Source organism: Leptonotus elevatus, chromosome 14 (assembly GCF_054856555.1).
Source record: "Leptonotus elevatus isolate MCC_2025b chromosome 14, RoL_Lele_1.0, whole genome shotgun sequence".
Classification (NCBI taxonomy): Eukaryota; Metazoa; Chordata; class Actinopteri; order Syngnathiformes; family Syngnathidae; genus Leptonotus; species Leptonotus elevatus.
Genome location: NC_141252.1, coordinates 5,439,524 through 5,462,840, shown reverse-complemented (window position 1 = coordinate 5,462,840; position 23,317 = coordinate 5,439,524). Strand labels below are relative to the sequence as shown.

Genomic DNA, 23,317 nt, shown 5'->3' with positions numbered 1-23,317 from the left:
AGTTTGTATTTAATTCCAAATTTTGGTTTGTGGTTGTCTGACCAGACAACGAGAAGAGGGCTGCTGGGCTCGGCCAATCAGAGCGCAGCGAGGACACGGAAGCGGAGTCTCGGCGGCAGCAGCAGCGCTGCAGCCAATCGCATTGCACGTCCGAGCAGGAAGTGAAGCGGCCGGAGGAGCCCGAAACCTCCAGCAACGGCGACAGTCCGGAAAGCGACGACAGCCTGGACGCTTCCGACGCTGAGCCGGACGAGCCCGATGACGGCGGGGAGGCGGCAGCCAGGATGGACGGCGTCCTGGGCGGCGTCCTGGGCGGCGTCCTGGGCGGCCTTCAGATCAAGGTGGAGCATTACGGCGAGGCGGACGAGCATCTTCAACCCTCGCAGTCGTCTTCGTCGGAGGAGGAAGAGGACGATGATGAAGACGACGACGGAGGCGCCGAGGTGGACGGCGGCACGGCGAGCGGAAGCGTGGAGAAGCTCCAGCGGCAGAAGAGGCGGAAAGTGCAGAAGTGGGACCGCAGGCGGAGCAGGAAGTTGCGTCTGTCCTCGACGAGGCCCAGCCCGGTCCCGCTGCTGGACGCCGCCCCTAACCCTTTGCACCTCGGCGGCGAGGTCACGTCGGTGGCGTCGGTCCTGAAGATTAAGACGGAAATGTCGGAGACCATCAACTTCGACAACGACAGCAGCATCTGGAACTTTCCCCCCAACCGGGAGATTTCCCGCAACGAGTCGCCGTACAGCATGACGGCCAAGCCCGCCACCCCGGGCCCCCTCAAGCAGGGCGGTTCCCTCCATGTCCCCATCCCCGACGCCGTCCTCACGCCGCCCGCCACAGAAGGCGGGGCCGGAGCCAGGAAGCCTCCTTACAACGGGAGCTCCACCCCGTCCGGTTTAGCGCCACCCTCCGGCGGTTCCTCAGCAGACCCCCTGTCGCCGCCCCTGTCAGCGTCGCCGCGCGACAAGCGGCAGGGTACGCCCACCACCGCATCCTCCTCGTCATCATCCTCCTCGTCTTCGCTGTTGTGCTCGGGCGACCTGGAGGCGCTGCAGCGCTTGCAGTCGGGCAACGGGGTCCTGCCCCTCGTCCACCGCGTCACGAGCACCCTGGCTCCCACCGCTAGCACGCCGCCCCGCGTGTACACTACCGGGACCATCCGCTACGCACCCGCCGACGTCACGCTAGCCATGGCGCCGGGCAGCCTGCTGCCCAACACCTCGGTGAACTTTGTAGACGCCCCGGGTTTTGGCCTGGACCCCAAGACCCCCATGGAAATGCTGTACCACCACGTGCACCGTCTCAACATGTCGGCCGCCGCTGCCGCCGCAGCCACCACGGGGCCCTTTGCGGGCTCCCCGGGGGCCGCCGGAGGGACGGGCGCTCTGGTCACGCAGATGCCCGCCGCCGCAGCCGCCGCCAACATGTTCACCGCGGCTGATGGGATTTTTTCCACGCTGCCGCTTCCCGTCTACACGAACGGCATCCAGGCCGAGAGGAAGGACAAATAGCTGGGGCGGGTCCGGACCGGCCCAGACCAGAGACCGGGTTACTGTGCTTTCCGACTCTACTGTGTCGCCATGGAGGACGAGCAAGGGAACGAGGGATGGGGGAAGGACAAACTCAACAAAGGAGGAAAGGAAAGAAAAAAGGTGGGAGGACTGTAGGAAGGATGAAAGGATGATAGAAAGAGGAGGGGGGGAAGGAAGGATGGAGGTAGGAAAGGAAGGGTAGAGGGAGGGACAGATGGAAGGACAGGCAAGGGAGCAAGAAGATGGGAAGGAATCAAAAGAGGAGTGTAGGAAGGAAGGAAGATGCGGGTGGAAAGGAAGGCAAGAAGAATTATGCAAGGAAAGGACGATGAGAGGAATGAGGTAAGAGGTGAGGCGGAAGGATGGACAAGGGAGGAAAGGAGGATCAAAGGAAAAGGAAAGAAAGGAGGATAGGTAAGGAAAGAAGGAATTTAGGAATGGAGACCTGATAGAACAAAGGATGGAGGGAAGGAAAGATGGAAGGATGAACTGAAGGACGCAAGGACGGATTGTCAGACTTTGTGTAGCACTTTTTTAACTCCTCGCTTCTTTTTGCCGCCATTTTGCTCCGCCACCAATCTCGCCGAAGATTGTTGACATCACTTCCTGTTTGTCATCACTTCCCTTTGTCGCTGGCAAGGATCCAAACAACACAAAACTGACACACACACACACACAAAAAACAAGCGACATGAGAATGTGAAACTACTTCCTGTTGCGTCATCCCGCCCCGTCGTCCATCTTGGAGTTTCGAAGACGACACACGTGGTGCTACGACATGATGGCCGCCGCTAAGCCACTAGCATTGAATTTAGGCAATAATGCTAATCAGTTAGCATTGATGCTTATCAGCTAGTGATGATGTCAGCTAGCTAGCAGTGATTCTAATTGGCTAACATTGATGTCTACATGTTAACGTTGAGACTGATAAGCTAGGATTGTTGCTGCCAACATGTATGCTAATTCAAAAAGTGTTGACGCGAACCACTTTCTGAGGCTGATTCGTTTTAATCACCTTCAAAAATATATGTTATCAGTTGATCTTGGTGTTAATCAGCTACCACTGGTGTTGATTGGTTAGCAATTATGCAAATTGTTTAGCATTGCTGCAATAATTGGCTAACATTTGTTTATTGACTAGCATTGAAGCTAATTGGTTTTTGTTGAGACATTGACCAACTTTGATGCTAATCAGCTACGAGACTTGATGCTAATCAGTGGAACTTGATGTTAATCAGTTAGCATTAATGGTAAGCGTTTAGGATCACTGCTGTAATTTGATAACATACATGCTAATTGGCCAGCATTTAAGCTAATTGGTTGCATCGAGGCTAACTCGATGCAAATCGGCTACTAGAATTGCTCCTAAACAGCTAGCTTTGATGTTAATCAGATAGCTCAGCTAGCATTGCTGAAATAATTGGCTGATATTTATGTTCATTGGCTAGCATTATGGCTAATTGTCTACTAGAATTAATGCTCAACAGCTAGCTTTGATGTTAACCAGCCCTGATTATCTATGATTGTCACATCACTGATAATCAGCTAGCATTGCTGCCACAATTGGCTAATATTCATGTTAACTGGCTAGCATTGAGGCTAACCAGCTACTAGAATTGATGTGAGTCAGTGAGTGTCAATGTTAATCAGTTAGCATTGAAGCTAATGAAATAGCATCTATGGTAAACGGTCAGCAAGGACACTTCGGCTGGCATTGATTCTAATCAGCTAGCATTGATGCTAATGAGCTTCTGCGGCTAACTTGAAAAATGAATGTCTTGGACTTGGACCGGTTGCGGTTTGATTTGACCCGTTTGTTTTCCGCACTTCTTCCGGAATCTTCTCCGCTGACTTTGGGGAAGACAATCCACTGACTTCCGTCGCATCGCCGGACTCTGGAAAACCGACCGCACATCCACTGGACGCCTCGTTGCCCCCCCCCCCCCCCAAAAAAAAAAGAGGGGGGCAAAACTAACAAGCGTGTGCACTGTGAATCGACGTCATTTGTATTTTTTGCTAAGAAGATGAAAAAAAAGATCCCGCAAAAATGTGCTCAACGCGTAAAAGTGGTGTTTTTTTGTTGCCCCTTCCACCGTGTTTTTGGTGTCGCTCACGGCCACTTCCTGTTGCTGTGCGTGTTGCTCTGTGCCGTGTGTGCGCGGTCCCCGCGCCGCTGTCGTCGTCGTCGTCGTCGTCGTGTCTTCTCTGTGCTCTTGTGTGAACCCCAAAACGACCCAGGGAGGTTTTGGGGGTTGCTGTGCTGCAGGAAATTACAACAAAAAAAGAAAGAAAACATTTGTATTTTCTTCTTCTTCTTCTTCTTCTTCTTCTTCTTCTTTGTTTTTTTCATCTTCTTCTCTGCTTTGCTTTTGTGCCGTCGTCTTGTTGCCAAAACTGCCTGGACGCTCCGTGTGAGCGACGCAAAGCATTCTGGGACGCAGCCGTCGCGGCTTCACGTATTCAGATGATCAGATGATGATGATCATCTTGACTGCTCGCCGTTTTCAAGGAGGAGTTCTGTTTTAGAGCATTTTGAGCACGTACGTCTACTTCCCATTCTTCTCCAGGAAAAAAAATAAGCTTTTTCTTTTTTTTAGTAATCACAAACATGGGTCAGTTTCACACAAAAAAAAGGTTTGTGATCAAAAAGTGAAGAAGAAAAAAAGCTCAAAGAGTTCAAACGTAAACGAGCAAGCCACAAAAAAAAATGTCCACCCTGACGACACAAATATGGAGGAATTGGGTTTTAAAAAAACAATGAGACTGGAGTTAGGCAGCTAGCACTGGGTGGCATTGAGGCTAATTAGCTAGAATTGTAATTAGCATTGAGGCTAACGAGCTAGCATTAAACCTAATCAGCTCATTGGTGCTAATCATTTGGCATTGATTTGGGTCAATTTGCGTTTTTAGCCAGCTTTGATGTCAGTCAGCTAGCAGAGATGCTAAATGGCTAGCGGTGATGTTAAACATTTAGCATTGAGGCAAAAAACAAGTGGAAGATGGGGTCCAAAGCTGACAAAAAGGGGTTGTTTGGCTCCCAAAAAGAATGCCGACCTGCGAGTATCCAGATGTTTACAACCCAACTAAGGAACGTCCCGCAAGTGATGTCAACTCACTTGAGTTTTGGGGTTTGTTTATTTTTTACATCCATTCCCCATGAATTGTGTCATCTTGTAGAACAGCACTTTAGCAGAAAGCTGGATTTAATTGCCAGCGTGAAAGGGGCTCAATCAATGTTTTGTACTGTCATGTCACACACTAAATGAGCCACAAGCCCCCTTCACGCTGCCTGCTGGATAATGTCAGAGGCGTTAAGGTAGATACCAGTGTTAGTGACGTAAAGGATATCCCCCTTTCACGCCGGTGGCGTTGCACCTCTCGTACTACCTCCGAAGCCCTGAAATTCACTGGTTGACTTCAACCCCCGCATTCTGTGTCTGTAGCGGTTTGGTTAGGCGGCGTGAAAGGGGCTGAAAACCAACGTTTTTGTACAGACCCACCAAATGAGCCACAAGCCCCTTTCACGCTGCCTGAACGTCTCATCGGCGAGTCAGACGTGCTAACGCTTCAACCAGCATTCATCAGCCTGTGCCTTTCACACACGACGGGACGTTCGCGCACATTCAGATATACGTTAAATGCTGACCACCGCTTTCGACACAAACGGGTGTCTTGGTTGTTCAATTTGTTCCTCTGGCGGCTTTGGCGCTGGCGCACGTCCGCCTTTCGTGATCGGTCTTGACGGGCAGACTGCAGTCGTTTCTAGTTTGCCGTTAAAGAAATGAAAAACACGGCAGACGCGGACGGAACAATTCCAACAAAATGTGATGTCTTGAGCAAAAGCGGATGTTCTAGAATGTGGATGAGAAGTTCAACACCCGTGATGTTCTCCAACGAGAACACCACGTAGGAAAACAAATATTAAGGACTCGGGCGATGTTGCAGAGCTTAAAATGTCATTCAAGTTGAAAACTAGAATGTCAACGCTGTGATCTTTGATCTGCTAGAACATCAAACTAATGTTCTAGAATGCAGACAGAACATGTTATTAACTTGAGATGTTCGAGAAGGACGAGATGGTGGGAAAACAAATTGTTCAGCAGATTTGGGAGTCAAACGCATTTGATGTTCTAGAACAGGGTTCACCAATTGCAGGCCTCGAGGTCCGGAGTCCTGCAGGTTTTAGATGTATCCGCCTACCAACACAGCTGATACTAAAGATCGGGGATCTTTATCAGGCATGCCGATGAGCTGATTATTTGAATCAGGTGTGCTAGTGGACGGAAACATCTCAAACCTGCAGGACTCTGGACCCCGAGGACCGGAACTGGTGAACGGAAATCAAGAGATGCGTATAAGAAAGACTCGATCTTAAAAAATTCCTGGAATGTGGGCACACAGAGTGAATGTTCTAGAATGACAAAAAGAAAGTGAAAAACAAACATATGATCAGATTAGTGGTCAAAGTTAAAAAGTTGAGTTATTCTTGAATGTGGCCAAGAGATGTTTGATAAAAACACTTTTGATCTGTAGGACATAAAACACTTTTGACGTTCTAGAATGTGAATATTTAATATGATTAACTTAAGGAGGAAAACTCTGGTGAAGTTCCAGTAGTTCATATGTTCCTCAAATTGGAAACTTGACATTGGAGAATACGAACAAGACTTGTCTAGACCATAACCACGTGTGAACCTTGAAGACGGACTCTAATGTTCTAGAACAGGTGTAGGGAACCCTGGTCCTGGAGAGTCACGGTCCTGCCTGCCAGCTTTCCATGTCTTCTCTTGAGAAGCCTATTTCAATGTGCACTGTCAGAGATGTTGGGATGCTCTAGAAGTTAAAAGGTGTTTGAGTAGTCAACGCTTGATGTTCTAAAATGTAGACAAGACATGTCAGGGACGTGAACACTTGTGAATGGAAAGTATGCTCGAGAACGCGGACACGATGCTTGACCTTCCACGAGGTCAACACTTGTGATGTTCTCCAATGAAAACTTGCCTCGCGGTTTTCCATGAAAAGTCGAAAACGTCGACCAGCTTCACAAATGACGCGGCTGACATTGGCGCGTGTGGTTTCCCAGAATGCTTTGCGGCCGGATGCGTGCGTTGCCTGCATTTTGTCGGCTCCGCCACACAAAACAAAACAAAAAAGCAAATCAAAGACATTTTGAATCTTTGTAAAGAAACTTTTTTGTTTTTAAACAACCCCAAAAGAAGGACTATTTCTCAATGGGGGGAAAAAATCTATTTTTCTAGCCCTTGTGGACGAGTCCCGCGACCGCTCCCTCGTCTTTGAAGCTAGCCCATCCGAGTCTGTAGCGACCAATCACTGACCATGTGGAAAGCGTGTCGCAATTTGCCTTTTTTTGCGCTTGGAGTAAACGCACGCTCGCTTTTCCTTTTATAGCCTTCGCTTGGCGGCCGACAAATGCGTGCGACGCACGCGCGCCCACTCGTGGCAAAAAAAAAAACAGCAAAGCGCGTCTTTCTTGGCGTTCTTCTCGGTTCCGTGTTTGTGTGTGAAGACTTGAAAATGGCGGCTTATGTCCTGATCATTTAAGTGTGAACAAAAACTATGTCTGTGTTTTGGAAATTCTTCTTCTACAAATTGTTTTTTTTTTTCCTTTTTTCTAAGAGACCGTGAGAAGGAGATGGCGGGGCTCTTCTCTTACTATCAATGTTAACAGTGTTATTCAAGAGTTTAAAAAAAAAAGTGATGAAAAGAGTCAAAAAAAGAAAAAGTAAACAAACCACGGTACATTTCTATTTTTTGCCTCGCAAAAGAGGAGGAACATGAACACAATGCTATCGGATGCTAACTGAGTGCCTGCCTCGTTTTTTGTTTTTGTTTGTTTTTTGTTCTTCGTGTTGTGTTTTTTTGTCTTTTGATCATCGAATATGCTGCAAAACTGAGCGTGTGCAAACCTCATTTTTATAACGGTTCTTCTTTTCTACGTTTACTAAGTTGGCGTCACTACGACATCTCGCAGGAGACATTTTCACAATAAAAACTTTTCTCTTCAACTTGCCTGCCGCGTCGTCATTGCAGAACCTGCTCAGCACCGCGCCCGCCACGCTTGCCGTGTTCTAGAAGGACGGCGGGTTCCGCATCAAACGGCAAGATTTGAAATGCTTCCGCTAGCCTACGGGTTAAACTGGTGAGATGTTGAAGAAAGGTTGGGAAGTTGTCAAAGGCAAATGCAAATCTGAGTTAGTTCTAGAATGTGAACACACGAAGGTTGATGCATGCGATGTTGGGGAAGGCAAACGCTCAATCTTCGAGAACAAGATTTACAGATGGCAAATTCCTGAAGTTTTAGACATAAATAATAATGATAATCATAATAATAATAATAATAATAATAATGAGGCGACGAGACAGCGCAGAGGTCAACGGCGTCTGTGAGCGCTTTAAATATTTCAGCGCGTGCAAAATGAGCGGTCACGAATGATGGATCAGAGCCAACCTCAACCGACGCACGAAAACCGCCGGGCAAAGTTTGTGTCGTGCAACGAACGAGTCGAGATGTTTGAGCAAATTTTCTCTGGGAGGGTGCGGGCCAGGCCGAACGACTACAGGCGGTGTTTTCCGTGGGGCAGCAGCGACCCCTGTGGACATAAGCTGTCACTGCAGCTCAACGTTAACTAAGTCTTCAATTCCATTTTGCAAGACCGTTCCAGAATACATCTTATTTTTGCAATAGAACGTTTTTGCTGTGTGTTTTCTATAATATCTCTGGCTGTCATATTTAAATGTTTTAGATCATTGTTTAACGATTTAGATAAAAACTACAATGAAAAAAAAAAATCAAAAATTGTCAGTCAACATTTTCAAGTTGTCAGAAAGAGACGAAAAGGAAGATGAAAAACTTTCAAAAATGAGCTAAAAATGTCCAAAAGTGATTATAGTGGCCAAAAAGGAAGAACGGAAGCAGAAAATGACAATGACATTTCCACGAAATTGCCCAAAACGTCTGAGAATTTAAAAAAATAAAATAAAAAATATTAAATACATTATTAATATTATTATTATTATTATTATAATATTAATATTAAATAAAAAGGCAGATGGGAAAACGTTCAAAAACACAAGAAGAAACTCAGAAATTATATTTTAAAAATATATAATAATTACCATAAAATGCCCACAAAATTGCAAAAAAATTACACGTTTTTGCTTATTAAAGCTTGCATGGTTACTTTATTTTATTTTATTTTACACACGTCTTATTACTTCAGTAGTACGAAAGTCACTGAAAGTAATAACGTGCAGCGATTGACAATGGTCAGCACGCCGTCCTCCGGAAACCACCGAAGAAGAAGAAGAAGAAGACGAAGTCGTCGCATTTAGTAGTAGTAGAAGAAGAGAAAGAAGGAAGCGGCTGTTTTGTCGTTCGCTATTTGCTTAGCACCGATGTTTCTGTCCGAAAAAGATCTTCTTGTAACGACCAACAAGATGAACAAATGCAACGATGTCGACTCGTATGAAATCGAGGAGCCAAGCGATGAGGAGAGAGCAGCAAGCAGGTTGGTTGGTCGCCAACTCGTCTCGACGTTGTGTTAGCTTTAGCGGCTAGATTGCAATGCTACTAACATGTAAACAAACTCACGCGGGCACTTTTTCACTTCTGCCGCTATTTGCTTCTAGTGCAAGAATGAGAAACAGTAAACCTTTTGAAAAATGGAACGCATACTGCATTTTTTTGTATGTATTTTTTACCCCCATTTATCATTTTTGTTGATTGAAGTCTCCCCTTTGTGCCATTAGTAAAGCAATACTTGACTCGTTTTGAGCAGTGAGAAGTTAATATTTGATCTATATTGAATTTGATAACTTCCTTCTTTTTCATGTACAACGAGTACCTTTTAAAAACACATTTTGCCACGTGCTGGCGACTGAAGATGACATTATGTGTGCCCAGGGCTCAACTCAACTTTATTTTTTAAAACACATAAACAAGCATTGCTGTACATGGAACAGAAATCAGTCATGCAGTAAAGAGAAGTGAAACAAGAACAGCAAAACAAACATTGTAAGTAAGTGGTAGTAAATACAATGGACATCAATAAATTAATAGCAAGAAGTAATCGACAATTATTTTAATAATTGAGTAATAATTTTTTAATTTAAAAGTGCCCAAAACCTCTGATTTCAGTATGTTAACAGTAAATGTTCACTGATTTCTGTAGTCCTTGAAAGAAGACTTCTATGTTTTGTGTTTAATCAAAATAAGACATTTGCAAACATCTGTTTTGACTTTGGCAAGCAATGACCAAACCGCTAACATAGTACAACATCAATAGATCACGATACGAATACAAAGTACGAAATAAACACCAATCACTGGTTAAGAAACAGTAATCAGGGGAAAATATTTTTAAATGCACTTTAATGCAAAATTAAAATGAATCTGATTAATCGATTGAGTAATCGATAGATTAATTATATTCTAAAAATAGTGTTTGGGACATCCGTAGCTGTAACTAATAATTATTTTGGTAATCAAAGATTTAATTTTTTTTATTAACTGATGTCTCAATTAAAAAAGATATTTCACATTTGAATTTTTCTACATTTTGTTTTGCTTCATAACATTTCAGAGAATAGAGACACAAATAGAAATGTATGGTTGTTTTCCAAAGTAAAAGCAGGTGTTTGCAAATGTCTTATTTCGATCAAATGGAAAAATAATCACTCCGCTTTCATGGAGGACCGAAGAAGATGGAGAATATTTACTTTTCAGAGTCTGAAATTCCAAAATTGTGGGCAATTTGAAGTTGAACCAGGTCTTGTCATGATGAATCGATGATCTAAACATTTGTCGGTTCATTTGGTTAGTCGTTAATTAATGGTTGGCGATCCACGCAAATCCTCATTCCACGCGCATGCACCATTTGATCGAGTACTTGTCAGGCTTGCAAACGTGTCGACGTGACGCGTCGCCTTTTCTGGTCTTAAGTTTCCTGCTCGAGTGGGCCGTCACGATTTTCACACTCTCTTACGGTTAATGTTGGATTTGATTATTTGTGTTGTTTTTACTTTAATTTTTTTTGCATTTTTCCAGTGGATATCATTAGTTCCACTTTTCCATCGAAATGATTGAAAGATGCTTCAAAAAATGTTTATCTTTCAACTACAATTCATACTTTGTAATTTCCACCTCATTTATCTTTCAATTTTTTTTTTTTTTTTTTTTTTTTTTTTTTTTTTTTTTTTTTTTTTAGAGCTCAGTATTGTTCATTCGGAAATGTCATCATCATTGCTTTTTTTTTTTTTTTTTTTTTTTTTTTTTTTTTTTTTTTTTAAAATATATATATATATATATATACACATATATACATACATATATACATATATACATACATACATACATACCTTTTTTTTTTTTTTTTGTGTGTGTGGGTGAGTATGTGTGTGTGCGTGCGTGCGTGCGTGTGTTTGTTAGCTCACCAGAAAACCTATTAGAAAAAAAAAATCTTATACCGTTCACCTAAATCGAACACCAGGAGACCCGAGGGGACCGAAGAAAACCAAGGAAGGTGAAATCCAGCACCGACCAGACACCCCCCACCAGAACTCCTCCCCAGCCCAAGAAACATCCAGACCCCAACAAATCCAAAAAACATAAAGTCAGGGAGGCCTCAAGAGACCAACGGAGAGACCGAGAAAAGGAAGGAAGGACAGACGAAGCCGCGTGAGATCCGAGACACCAGCCTCCACCGATTCAATAACCTGAGGAGGAAACAGATTGTGTCTGAGTTTCGGTAGATGCTGGTGTGGTGGATCTGGCATGCATGAAAATCTCCACCAAAGAGGGGAGCCGTCGACCCCCGCCGGAACAGAGCAAGCGCAACACCTCAGGGCCCCCCAGGCCGCGGCAGCGCCAAAGGACGACCCCCGGGCCCCACCAGGGCCACCGGCCGGAGAGCAAACCCAGGAGCAAGAGCGCCCCCCGCCCCAACACGGCCCGCGCCCCCGGCCCAACGCAGCAGGACGGGGCACTGCAGGCCCACCAGGCACCCCACCGGCCCCCAACCCCCGTCCCCCCACCCCCCGCCCCCCATCCACCCCCCGCCACCCACCCCAACCCAGCCCCAGCCGCCCCCATGCCCCCAATCCCCCAGACACCCCCCACCCCCAGCACCCCCCCACCCCGCAACCCCCACCACCGCCCCCCCCCAACAAAGCCGCCCCCACCCCGACCAACCGGCAGCCCCCCAACCCCCGACCCCCAGCCCCCGGGGACCACCCGCACCCAGGCACCGGCGCCGAAGAGGGGCCGGACAGCGGAGCGGAGAGGGCAGCCGCGCCCACCCCACCCCCCGCCGTGTGGAAGGACGGAACACCGGTGGCAGAAGGGGGAGATGGGGGCACCGGAGGGCGGCCGACACCCCCGAACCCCAGGCCCAGCGGGGGAAGGCCCCGGTCGTCACCCCAGCGTTCTTTGTGAAAATTAACCCCTGTTACTGAGTCCGCCAGCTCGCGGACTGGCGAACTCTACCCCTAAACCGTGAATGTGACCCCACCCAGTGTATATACAAGTGTGTGTGTGTGGTGCATTAAAATTAGGAGCAGGTGAACCGGAGCCGATGGAAATGATATTCCCACGCTCCGATCCACCCGCCACCCAAGCATGTTGCTGAGTGTATGTGGTGCATTAAAAAAAATAGATAGGGCGGGGGGGGGGGGGGGGTGGCGACACGGACAGGGGACCGCAGCACTGCTCTATACTGCGGCCCCCAACCGATGGCACCCCCACAAGCCCCCAAGCCCCCCCCCCCCCCACCCACAAGTTGTGTGGTGTATTAAAATTGGAGGGGAGTTGTAGGGTGAAGACGGTGTTTCCACCCTACCCCACCCCCCAAAGTGTGTTATGTGCCCTATATGTCTATAAAAGTGTATTGTGCAAACCTAGTGTAGTGAGTTAAGAGGTGTGACCAGCGGGGCCCCCCCCAACCGGGCGGGGGCAGGAGGCGCACCGGCCCACCAAGCCCCCACCCACCCCACCAGGACCCCGGCGGGCATATGGGACCCGTCCGGCGGGGCGATAGGGCTCGCCCCCCGGATACTGGGTCCCGCCCGAGGTGTCAGGACGCCCACCGGAGCGGGGCGGGCACGACACCAAACCCCAGCCACCCCCGCCGGCCCCCATAGCACCGAGACCCGGGCCATGGATGGAGCCCCCGGCCCAGGGGAGGGGAAGGAAGGCGTACCGGGGAAGGGGAAGGGAGGAGGGAAGGGGACGACAAGAAGGGCAGGGGGCAGCGGCAGGGACGCAAGGAAAGGGGGAGAGGAGGAGGAAGGGCGACGAGGGAGAGGGGACAGGGAGGCGGAGGACGGGCGGGGAGAGGCGAGGAGGGAGAGGCAGCAAGGGGGAGGAAGGGGGAGGGGAGAGGGAACCACCGGGCACCCCGGCGGCCCACAGGCCCCGAACCGCGTCGCCGGGCCCAGAGCGACGGACCGCGCCGGAACGGCGCCGCCCCCGACACCAGGGAAAGCCCCGCAACGCAGCACCCCCCAAGAGACCCAGGGAACGGCCAAGACGCAGCCGCCACCCAGCAGCCAACAGAGGGGCAGACCCGCCCACTCCCCGCCAGGGGGGACAGCACCCACAGAATTAACCCACTGGCATGCCGTGAATCCGAATATCAACCCCTGGTGCCCATCGGAGGTGAATCCGCTCGATCCCGCTGGCAGCAGCCGGGTTCCTGACTATGGAAACACAACCATTAGTTACAAATTGCCTAATACAGAAACATCAATGCCAGTTATAACGCTGCTGTGGCTCTCGCTAACAGGCAGAATTAAAATCCAAGTTTAGGTTAAAAAATTCTATATACGTAGACCATGTTTCTTTAAATTTTGACATTTGGTTTTTATTTGAGGCAGATATTTTTTCCATTAAAATATGATTTATGAGGAGGTTAGACCATTGGTCGATATTCAAAGTTTGTTTATTTTTCCAGTTAACAAGAATTGTTTTTTTTGCGATAGTAAGGGCTACAAGTATAGATTGAAATTGTTTATGTGGTAAGTCAATTGTTGTTAAGTCACCTAGCAAACACAAGTTTGGAGAGAACGGTATCCTACAGTCCAAGACAGCGGAAAGTTTTTCTAAGACTTTAGTCCAGAAACACATAACCGGAGTACATAACCATAAAGCATGAAAATAAGTGTCTGTAGTGTTTTGTAAACACTGGAGACAAATGTCGGAGTCTGAGAGTCCCATTTTCTTCATCATATATTGAGTAATGTATGTTCTGTGAATAATTTTATATTGGATAAGTTGTAAATTTGTGTGTTTTGTCATTTTAAAAACATTTTCACAAACTTGAATCCAAAAGACAGATTCCGGAGCTATAGACAAGTCTGTTTCCCATTTTGAGATGGGTAAAGACGTTTTATCAGTATATGAAAGTAACTTATATATTTTTGAGAGTTTTTTTGTTGTTGTTGGAGAAAGCTTGGTAATATCTTTAGCTAAAACAGGCGGTTGGAGCGTACCCTGGAGTGTTGGAATTTGTTTCTTTATCATACTTTTAACTTGCAAATAATGTAAAAAGTTTCCATTTTTTATTTTATATTTTTGGAGCAAGGATGTATATGATATAAACATATTATCTGAGAAGAGATGGTGGAGATGTGTAATTCCTTTCTGCTCCCACACATTCAAATAAAACGATTGGTTGTTAATTTGAAAGTCGGGGTTATGCCATAGGGGAGAAAGCCCGCTGGGCTCCACTTTGGCTTTTGTCATTTCTAGTGCCTTCCACCAGGCAGTCAGGGTGGCGGAAATCATTGGATTTTTAAAGCAGTTATGGCGCTTAATCGATGTTGTAATAAAGAGTAAATCTAGGAGTCTGAGGTTATTACAATCCTTCTGTTCTAGTTCCAGCCAACAGTTAGTATCTCTATTGGGTTGTGCCCATAAAATAATATATTGTAGCTGGTTGGCTATATAATAGTGCATAAAATTTGGTGCCTCTAGACCTCCTTTGGATTTATTTTTCTGAAGAGTAGATAGACTAATCTTTGCTTTTTTTTTTTTCCAGTAAAATTTTGTAACGGCTGAGTCCAACAACTGGAACCAGTTAGCCGTAGGTTTAAATGGAATCATTGAGAAAAAATAGTTTATTTTGGGTAAAACTTTCATTTTAATAGTGGCTATTCGTCCTATTAGAGAAATAGGAAGATTATTCCAGCGCTCCAAGTCACTATAAATGCTATCCAGAAGTGGAGTGAAATTTAAATGAACTAAATCAGTTAATTTAGGTGAGATTTTTATGCCTAAGTATTTTAAATTACCTATAGGAAATGAGTAGTATGGGTCCTGGCTTGCAGGGTTCCATGAATTTTCTGTAATAGGTAGAAGTGTTGATTTTGTCCAGTTAATAGAATAGTCTGATAACTGTGAGAATTTAGTTATTAAGTTAAATACTTCCCCTAATGAAATAGCAGGCTTTTCTAAATAAAGTAAAATATCATCGGCATATAGATTAATTTTATGTTCTGTTACCCCAGAGTGAATTCCTTGAATCATTCTTTCCTGGCGTATGGCTAATGCAAGCGGTTCAATAAATATTGCAAATAATAAAGGCGACAGTGGGCATCCCTGTCTTGTGCCTCTCTGTAGAGTAAAACTCTTAGATATAATCCCATTAGTAGTAACAGTAGCTTTAGGAGAATCATATAATACTGACACCCAGTGAATAAATGACTTCCCAAAGCCAAATTTATTTAAAACAGCAAAGAGGAAGGACCAGTTAACTTTATCAAAAGCTTTTTCTGCATCCAATGATATAATAACTGCCTTTTTATCATGCCGCTGTGACATACTAATAAGGTTAAAGAGCCTTCTAATATTATTAGTAGAGTGACGCTCTTTAATAAAGCCTGTTTGGTCGCTATGAATGATTGTCGGGATTACTGTTTCTAATCTAGATGTAAAAGCCTTAGTGATAATTTTAATATCAGTGTTAATTAGTGAAATCGGACGGTAACTTGATGGAAGGGTGGGGTCTTTTTCTGGCTTTAATAAAAGTTTAATTGCTGCTGTATTCATGTGTGGGCGTATGTGACCATTAGTTTTAATTTCTGTTACTACTCTTAAGAATAGTGGAGCAAGCATTGACCAGAAGTGCTTTAGAAATATAGCCGGATAACCATCAGGGCCGGGTGCTTTGCCATTTGGCATACTATCTAGAGCACTGTACAACTCGTTTATAGTAAGTGGTGCATCTAACATATCTTTATATTCAGTAGTTACCTGAGGTATTTATCTTTCAATTTACTTCATAAGCATTCAGCTGTTAGCTTTCAGCTATGAGCGTTCCCACGCAATTTCTCCAGAAATTGCACTCAGTCTAGTTTCATTAGTCATTGGGGTTTATTTTTACATTGTTTTCAAGTTATTTTCCATTATTTTTTTGTTTGTGTGATTCTTTTGAGTGTTAGTAACGGATTCATTGGATTTCCATGAATTTCCTCTGGCAAATGATGCTTTGATTTTCGTTCAATTTGGTCTTTTCGTAACAGATTGCTAACGAAAGCGTGAATGACGTATTTGTTGTATTTTTGCGCTAGTTCTGAGGACGAGCTGGACGTGCTGCTGAGCGGCACCCCGGAGCAGAAGAAGAAGCTGATCCGAGAGTACCTGACGGGCGAGAGCGAGTCGTCCAGCGACGACGACTTTGAGAAGGAGATGGAGGCCGAGCTCAGCTCCACCCTCAGGACCATGGAGGACACCTGGGCTCCCCCGCCCGCTCGCACAGGTCCGAATCCTTACCAGGCCTGCCCAAAAAGAGAGAAGACTTTTTGGGGCCAATTCCAATTTTTGACGGGGAAAAAAACAAACACTGATAACTGATTCATCGGCACGGCGCTGACATTTGACAATCCTGACACCATTGTCCTGTGTTGAATTCAGAGGAAGCTTCCAGAAGCGGAGGTGACGGCTCGACGCGCGCCAACGCCCCCATGTACGACAAGATCTACTTTGACTCGGACTCGGACGAAGACGACAAGCCCGGTACGTTTTGCGTCGGCTGCTCGGGAGGGGGGGGGTGGCTTCACCGTCGCGTCGCTCGCTCGCGTCTGCAAACGTTTGGCAGTTCATTTTTAGTGTTTGAAATTCAAGTTACTACTCAAGTAAACACAACAAAAAACAGTTTTTTCAATAAATCATTACAATCTCTTTGGTTTTATTTTCATGCATTGGAGTACTTTTTTTTCATAAATTAAAATACGTTTATCAATAAATACTTATTTAGGTATTTTCAGCAGTAAAAAGTTAATACTTTATCATTTGATACATTGATTGATTTTTTTTTTTTTTTTTTTTTACAATACCTTTAAAAACACCTTTTGCCACACGCTGTTGACTGAAAATAACATCACAGTTGCACAGGCTCGCCTGTTTTCTGGGTTTGGTCATGTGACATTTGCAACCTGAGTTCTGGCCACACGTGACACATTTTCAGTCGACAGCAAGTGGCAAAATCCGTTTTGAAGTTATTAATTGGACACCAAAAATAATGATGTTATCAAATGATAGTCAATAGGGCTGAAATCGAATAATCGCTATCCGATCCATTTTCCTTTTCCAGCGCGATATCGATTCATAAAACCATGAATCGGTTATTTTAATATCTTCTTTTTTCACATAAATTAACAACAAAAAAGAATCAAAATACAACTTACTGTTTTCTTGAAATCGATTGTTCACGTCAAAGTATTTTCGTGCATTTATGAAAGGCCCGACTTATTGCACTTTGTGACAATTCACAATCTTTTTAATTTATGTTTACCATTATTGAATTAGAATGATGAAAATATTTTCATCTCATCCATGCTGATGTCAATGTTTGTGTAACACAAGTGCTTATAAAACGTGTTATTTTCATTAATAAATAAATCATTTAACTAGTTACTGCCAAATTTTACTTGGAATTTAATGTTTGTGGAATTATTTTTTTATATCCTTGTTATTTAAGAATTGATGCTCCATAATTAATCAAAATTGAATCGAACTGTTCTGAATAGAAACCAGTCGATTGAGAAAATTTTAATCGATGCCCGGACCTAATTGAGAAACGATTCACTTTTTACTGCGGAAAATAGCTAAATAAGTAAAGTATCTCCTTAAGCTATTTTTGGTAAGCAAAGTTGAAGTTTACTATAAAAGTGACACATAAATGATTCAAATGAAACATTGTAGCCGTAAAGAGCAAAATGTTCAACCAAACTATTTGTCAAAAAGAATCCCGCTAGCTTGTTGCTAGGCGTGTAAAGCTAAACGCTCACAAAATTAGCATAGATGTTGTTTGTCCAACTAAAGTCCACGAGCTTCTTGCTACATAGATGGGCTAGCAAAATTAGCATATCTGTTAGTCATTTTGAATCTACAGAAAGCAGCAACACAAACAAACAATACTCGCAGCCCTGTTTTTGACATTTCCTCAACATAAACTTTATTGACTCAATTTGCACACTAGCATAAAACGAGACTGCTTGCAGGCGGTTCCGCCGGGCGGCGCGTGCTGACCAATGACGAGCTGCTGTACGACCCCGACGAGGACGAGCGGGACCAGGCCTGGGTGGACGCCAGGCGGCGCGGGTAAGAGCGTCTCATCTCCTAATCTTTGACGCTTTTGTGGTCACGCTGTCCTGTCCCCGCCCACTTCCAGGTACCACAGGACGCGCCCGGTGGCGTCCGCTCACTCGCGGCGCCCGCAGGCCAAAAGTCTTCCCAGCAGCGACGCCGTCCTCAACTGTCCGGCGTGCATGACCACGCTGTGTCTTGACTGTCAGCGGTGAGGACGCGCACGCACACACACGCACACGCACGCATGTGAGCAGAGGCGGGTTGTGATGCGGAGGACTTTGGTCTCCACACAGACACGAGAAGTACCGCACGCAGTACCGCGCCATGTTCGTCATGAACTGCAGCGTGAACAAGGACCAAGTTCTGCGTTTCGCGAAGCCCACGGTCAGGGCGCCGCGGAACAGGAAGCGCGGGAAGGACGAGGCGCAGGCGACCACGCCCGCTGGGATGGACGCGGACGAGCTTTACCATCCGGTGCAGTGCTCCGAGTGCTCCACAGAGGTCGCCGTTCTGGACAAGGACGACGTCTACCACTTCTTCAACATCTTGTCCAGCCACAGCTGAATTGCAACGTTACGCAACAGCTTGAAAGCAATCTCTTATGTTTTCTTCATCTGTCATGACTGTAAATATAATATGGAGAATTGTGAGGTCAAAACGCTGCCATAAAGTGGAATTTTGACACTTTCTTAACTTCAAAGAAACTCCTCACTTTCGGAGAATTGTCTTCTTTCTGTACAGATTTCAGGTTGTTTTTTTTACTTTCTGTACACTGAGTCACAGATGAGTGCGAAATTGTCACCAAACTGGTATGTCCAAACGTTGTTTTTTTTTTAAATTAGGCTTTTCCCTCAAATATAGACTTACAATAAGTGTTTATATTTCCTAATAAGATTTACAGTCATTCAGTACGGAAGTGTTTTGCATTCACTCACTTTTTTAGGCAGCTTTATTTTTGGGGGGAGTAATTTTTTTGTTCTGTTAAAAAAAAAAAAAAACGAGGGGGGGTACTCAGAAAAACATAAGGGAATATATATATATTTTTTTTTAAACAGGGGAAAAAAATCTCAAAATTATATAATGGGGCTGGGCCTTCTGTTTTTCGGAGTAATTTTATTTTTATTTTTTACTACCTCTGAACTCCAAGTGACTTGTTGCAGACTCGCTAATAGCCGGCGCGGACACTTTCCCGCATCCCTCCAACATACCTTCTGGCTCAGTTAAGGTAAGGCATGTATTGTAATTGGTAACAGGCAGTATTAATAATGTATTTGTGTTAGGTATTCAGAAAATCGGGGGGGGGGATATATTTTTTAAAACAAAAAAAGTTATTACTCAAAAAAAACAGCTCCCCCAAAACGTTACTCAGAAAAAACGGGTTTTTTTGTTTTGTCTTTCAAGTGAATGCAATACGCTTCAGTAGTTCAGCATCAACAAAAACAAACATGCAATTTAGTTTTCATGGCTGTTTGCAACTACCAATGCATATGGAACAAAAAGTATTTACGTTCACTTATTTGCGGGTAAGCTCAGCCACATTCAAAATGTCGGACGGGCTGTCGTATCGCAGCAGCGCACCAGCCCGCTCAATGAGACACCTCATTGCTGTGTCAACGTGTACATTTTTATTGGTTGACATCCGTGAGCGTGTTGACGTCACACGCAAACCGGAATTTGATGCGGTAGAAAAGTGGAAGCTAGGCTAGTCGCTAGCACAAATTTGTAACATGGCTCTCGGCGACTGCTGGAAGAACTTGTCGTGGTTCTACCGCCAGTACCTTCTGGTGACGGCTCTCTACATGCTGGAGCCGTGGGAAAGGACCGTCTTCAGTATCCTTTTCAGGTCCCGGCCCGACCGGGCCGTGCTAATAACTTCTTAGCGTCTCGTCTTCCGCGTTGCCTTGAAAACGCCAAATCAACATTTCGCTCATGTAAGTTGGCGCGCTTAATGTTCCTAAATTGATGCATATCGTTGTCGGAGAGTTTATAAATGTCTGTTTGTTTAGTGAGTTTGTTGAAGTACCCCGCACCCGCCGTACCTGAAGTTCTAATTGAGGTTATTGCGATGTTTTAATTAATGCCGAAGAGTTAAGAAGCCGTCATTTAACACGACGTTCACTTTTGGGGGGTTCGGTCGCGTCGGCGTTGTCGTGCTGCGAGTTGCTCGGTAAATGGCAAGTAAAGCTAAGGGAGCTTCGGGCAGAGCGAAGCTAACTGATTAGCGCCGTGGGCGCGACAAATGACGTCACGACGTCAACTCACGCTCACGTTCACCTCGTCCAGGGTTCACCAATTGCGTTCCTCTGGGTCCGGAGTCCTGCAGCTTTGAGATGTTTCCACCCACTAGCACACCTGATTCATATAATCCGCTCATCAGCACTCCTGATAACGATCCTGAACTTTAATATTAGGTGTGTAGGTAAGCGAAAACATCTCAAACCTGCAGGACTCCGGACCTCAAGGACCGGAATTGGTCAACCCTGACCTCGTCCCATGGATATCTTTGGAAAGTCATTGGTGGGTGGTTGTGTTTTATTAATTTTTATAATGACTTGCATTCTTGTCAATTGGATTGCCTGCTGTTTGTATCATGCAGCTCTGTTGAATAATAATAATAATCATCATCATCCTAATAAAAGCCCTCGCATGAAGGTGGATGGGTTGATGTCGCAACACTGGCCAATCAGTCTTTAGAGCGGGTTGTTTAATAGTTTGGATTAAAGATATTAGCTACAGGCTTAGCTCGCTGGCCCACCAGGCTTTCCGTGCCCCTCCGAAGGCTAAGCTCCTCCCCCCCATCATTTTGAACTTGACAATGTTTGGTGCTATTTCAAATCCCCCCCAATGTGACACTTGACAAATGGCTGATGCACTATTAAAAGATGTAAAGTGTTGCTAACACGTGTATTGACTTTCTTGAACGGGTCAACGGTGAAATTGAAGATGTTGTCCTTTTGGGATGTTGTTGTCGTTAACCGTGGCCGCATCAGACTCGCTGCTGGTCAGCGTGGCGGGCATGGCCGTGTACACGGGCTACGTGTTCATGCCGCAGCACATCATGGCCATCCTGCGCTACTTCCAGATGGTCCAGTGACGGCGTCCGCGCCGTTCCGTGGGCGGATCGTCTGGATCGGTGAGATTGCAGCTGTGCGCCTTGTGCACGTTCTTGGACTCTTGACGTGTTCTCAAAATGGACCCAATCGATCATTCCTTTCCCAAAAACAAATGTACTTCAGTTTTTTTGCTCCATTTAAAGTCAACACCGTTTGTGGATGTCACGTTACATCCAAATTGTTTGTATTTATAGCACAAGTGTCATGTAATCAATTTTTGGCAGGGGGAAATAAAAATGTCAACTATGTTTTGTTAAATTAATTCGAAAAAAGCTCCTTTGTCTCCCTCTGGTGGTTTTTGACACTCAGTTGCTCATTCTATTTGCCGAGAACATTTTGAGGTTGACTTCAGCTTTAAGGGCTTCCACAGGTGACAAAAGTAGAAGTACAGGTGCTTGAAATAAATCATGAATAACCACTCAAAGTTCAATATTAAATAGATCTCCACGTACATATAGTATGAATGCAAAATGTGTCTGTCTTAAAATTGACAATGTTGTTTCAATGTAAGTAATACGCGCTTTTGAACCCGATCGTGACGTGATGATATATGACGTAACATTATGGAGATGGTATTTAATACAATTGAATTGTAATATTTTGATTAATGACAATCAGCGGTTCAGAAAAAATGGTTGGATTATTAATAGGCAAAAGATTCAGGTCGGAACTGGGAAAAGATAAATGCGACTTCCGACCGTCCTGGAAAGCAGCATTAGGATAGTGGCAGGGGGTGGGATTGTTTTTGAACAAGTGGGCGGTGCCTGCTGCTTTGAACACGCCTTCAACACCTTTTTTATTTATTTATATCTCAGTTCCTTAGACCCCAATATTACATTTGGCAGAGGCATCTTTTGTTGAATTACTGTTAAAAAATAAATACAAGTTTCCTGCTGTAGACATCATTAAGCAAATCATGTATAAATGTATTTAAGGCAAGTTGTCAATTGTCTGAAGTCCTCTTGTCAAATTGAAAACATCCTAAATCAAGCTGATTCTACGAAGTCTCAAAGGTTCTCCAATTTGGACACTGCAAATGTCGAGGATGGTATGCCGAGAAACGTTTCTTGGGAGGAGCAAAATGGCGGCTTCGCGCTTGCGTGTCCTTGTCATCCTCTAAGCGCTTTATTCGAACCTTTGATTCCCACTTTTGCAAACGACCGTAAGCCCTTGTTGCATTTTGAAAGTGACTTTCGCAACTTGGGATCTTGTTGCACCGTTGCCGTTTGTCAGCAATGCAATGTTTTGAACGGACGAATGTTGTCGTGAAAAAGGCGTTTCCCGAGCCGACCTGTGCGTTTGTCTGAGAAGATTCATTTGAAAGGTCGGCTCGAGTCGTTTCATTTTGCGGACAAAGCCCTCGCTTGCTTTGACGACCGTCACCGCGGGAGAAGATTCGCCGGCTGCCAACATCAACATCAGGTGGGATTTTTGTGTGTGTGGGAGACGCCACACTTTCGCATTCAACTTCTGAAATGATGAGAAACGCCAGTTTCGATTCATTCCGGAATAAAGTGGATGTACATTTTGTACAACTGCAATTCATCTTTTTTATGATTGTCCTTTTAGTATCAGGTTGTGGAATGATAGAGAGAAATGTATTTTTCAAAAGGCTGTCAAGATTGGGGGGGGGGGGGGGTATTATTACTCGGTTTACGGACAAAGCTACAGATATTTGTAATATTGTTGGTCTTTTTATTTTATGAAGGACATTTCATATTCACAAAGCCAAGTTTCTCAAATTTAATCCATGCTTTAAAGTATTTTTGGTTGATATTAGTCTTTACATAGAGTCTCTTACATTTGTAAACAATAAGAAAGGTCAAAAGATTTTGAAAATATTTTCTATTTCTATTCTTTTTTTCTTTTAGGGTTATCATATAAATTTGCATTTGCAGTTATGATGATTGAACTGGAATGTCTTGAATGTTTGTGTATATATATACTTTTGTTGTTGTTTTTATTTGTTTTATTGACAATATGTATTACAGAATTGTTCATTTGTATGCTGTCAAAAAAAAAGAAAAGGTGGATAGTTCAGCCCATGAAATAGAACATGTCAACACAGA

The 23,317-nt window shown here is 44.8% G+C and overlaps 3 protein-coding genes across 9 annotated transcripts in view; all 3 read left to right on the top strand.

Moving 5' to 3' along the window:
- The window catches only part of npas3 (neuronal PAS domain protein 3), an 84,154-nt gene extending 76,599 nt beyond the window's left edge, over positions 1–7,555 (top strand). For all 7 annotated transcript variants that reach the window (XM_086095026.1, XM_086095028.1, XM_086095031.1 and 4 more), the window contains one exon: positions 46–7,555. In XM_086095026.1, the coding sequence (XP_085951152.1) occupies positions 46–1,508 (1,463 nt within the window). In that variant the 3' untranslated portion in view covers positions 1,509–7,555. The remainder of the gene's footprint in view (positions 1–45) is intronic.
- Positions 7,556–8,873: 1,318 nt separating this feature from the next.
- On the top strand, positions 8,874–18,839 carry eapp (e2f-associated phosphoprotein). Its single transcript, XM_086094911.1, has 6 exons — positions 8,874–9,058; positions 16,116–16,303; positions 16,459–16,560; positions 18,048–18,147; positions 18,218–18,343; positions 18,429–18,839. The coding sequence occupies exons 1-6, from the start codon at positions 8,946–8,948 to the stop codon at positions 18,697–18,699; spliced, it is 900 nt and encodes a 299-aa protein (XP_085951037.1). The 5' UTR covers positions 8,874–8,945; the 3' UTR covers positions 18,700–18,839.
- A 931-nt stretch (positions 18,840–19,770) lies between these two features.
- Positions 19,771–21,496, top strand: sptssa (serine palmitoyltransferase, small subunit A). Its single transcript, XM_086093921.1, has 2 exons — positions 19,771–19,965; positions 21,126–21,496. The coding sequence occupies exons 1-2, from the start codon at positions 19,863–19,865 to the stop codon at positions 21,227–21,229; spliced, it is 207 nt and encodes a 68-aa protein (XP_085950047.1). The 5' UTR covers positions 19,771–19,862; the 3' UTR covers positions 21,230–21,496.
- Positions 21,497–23,317: the final 1,821 nt, after the last annotated feature.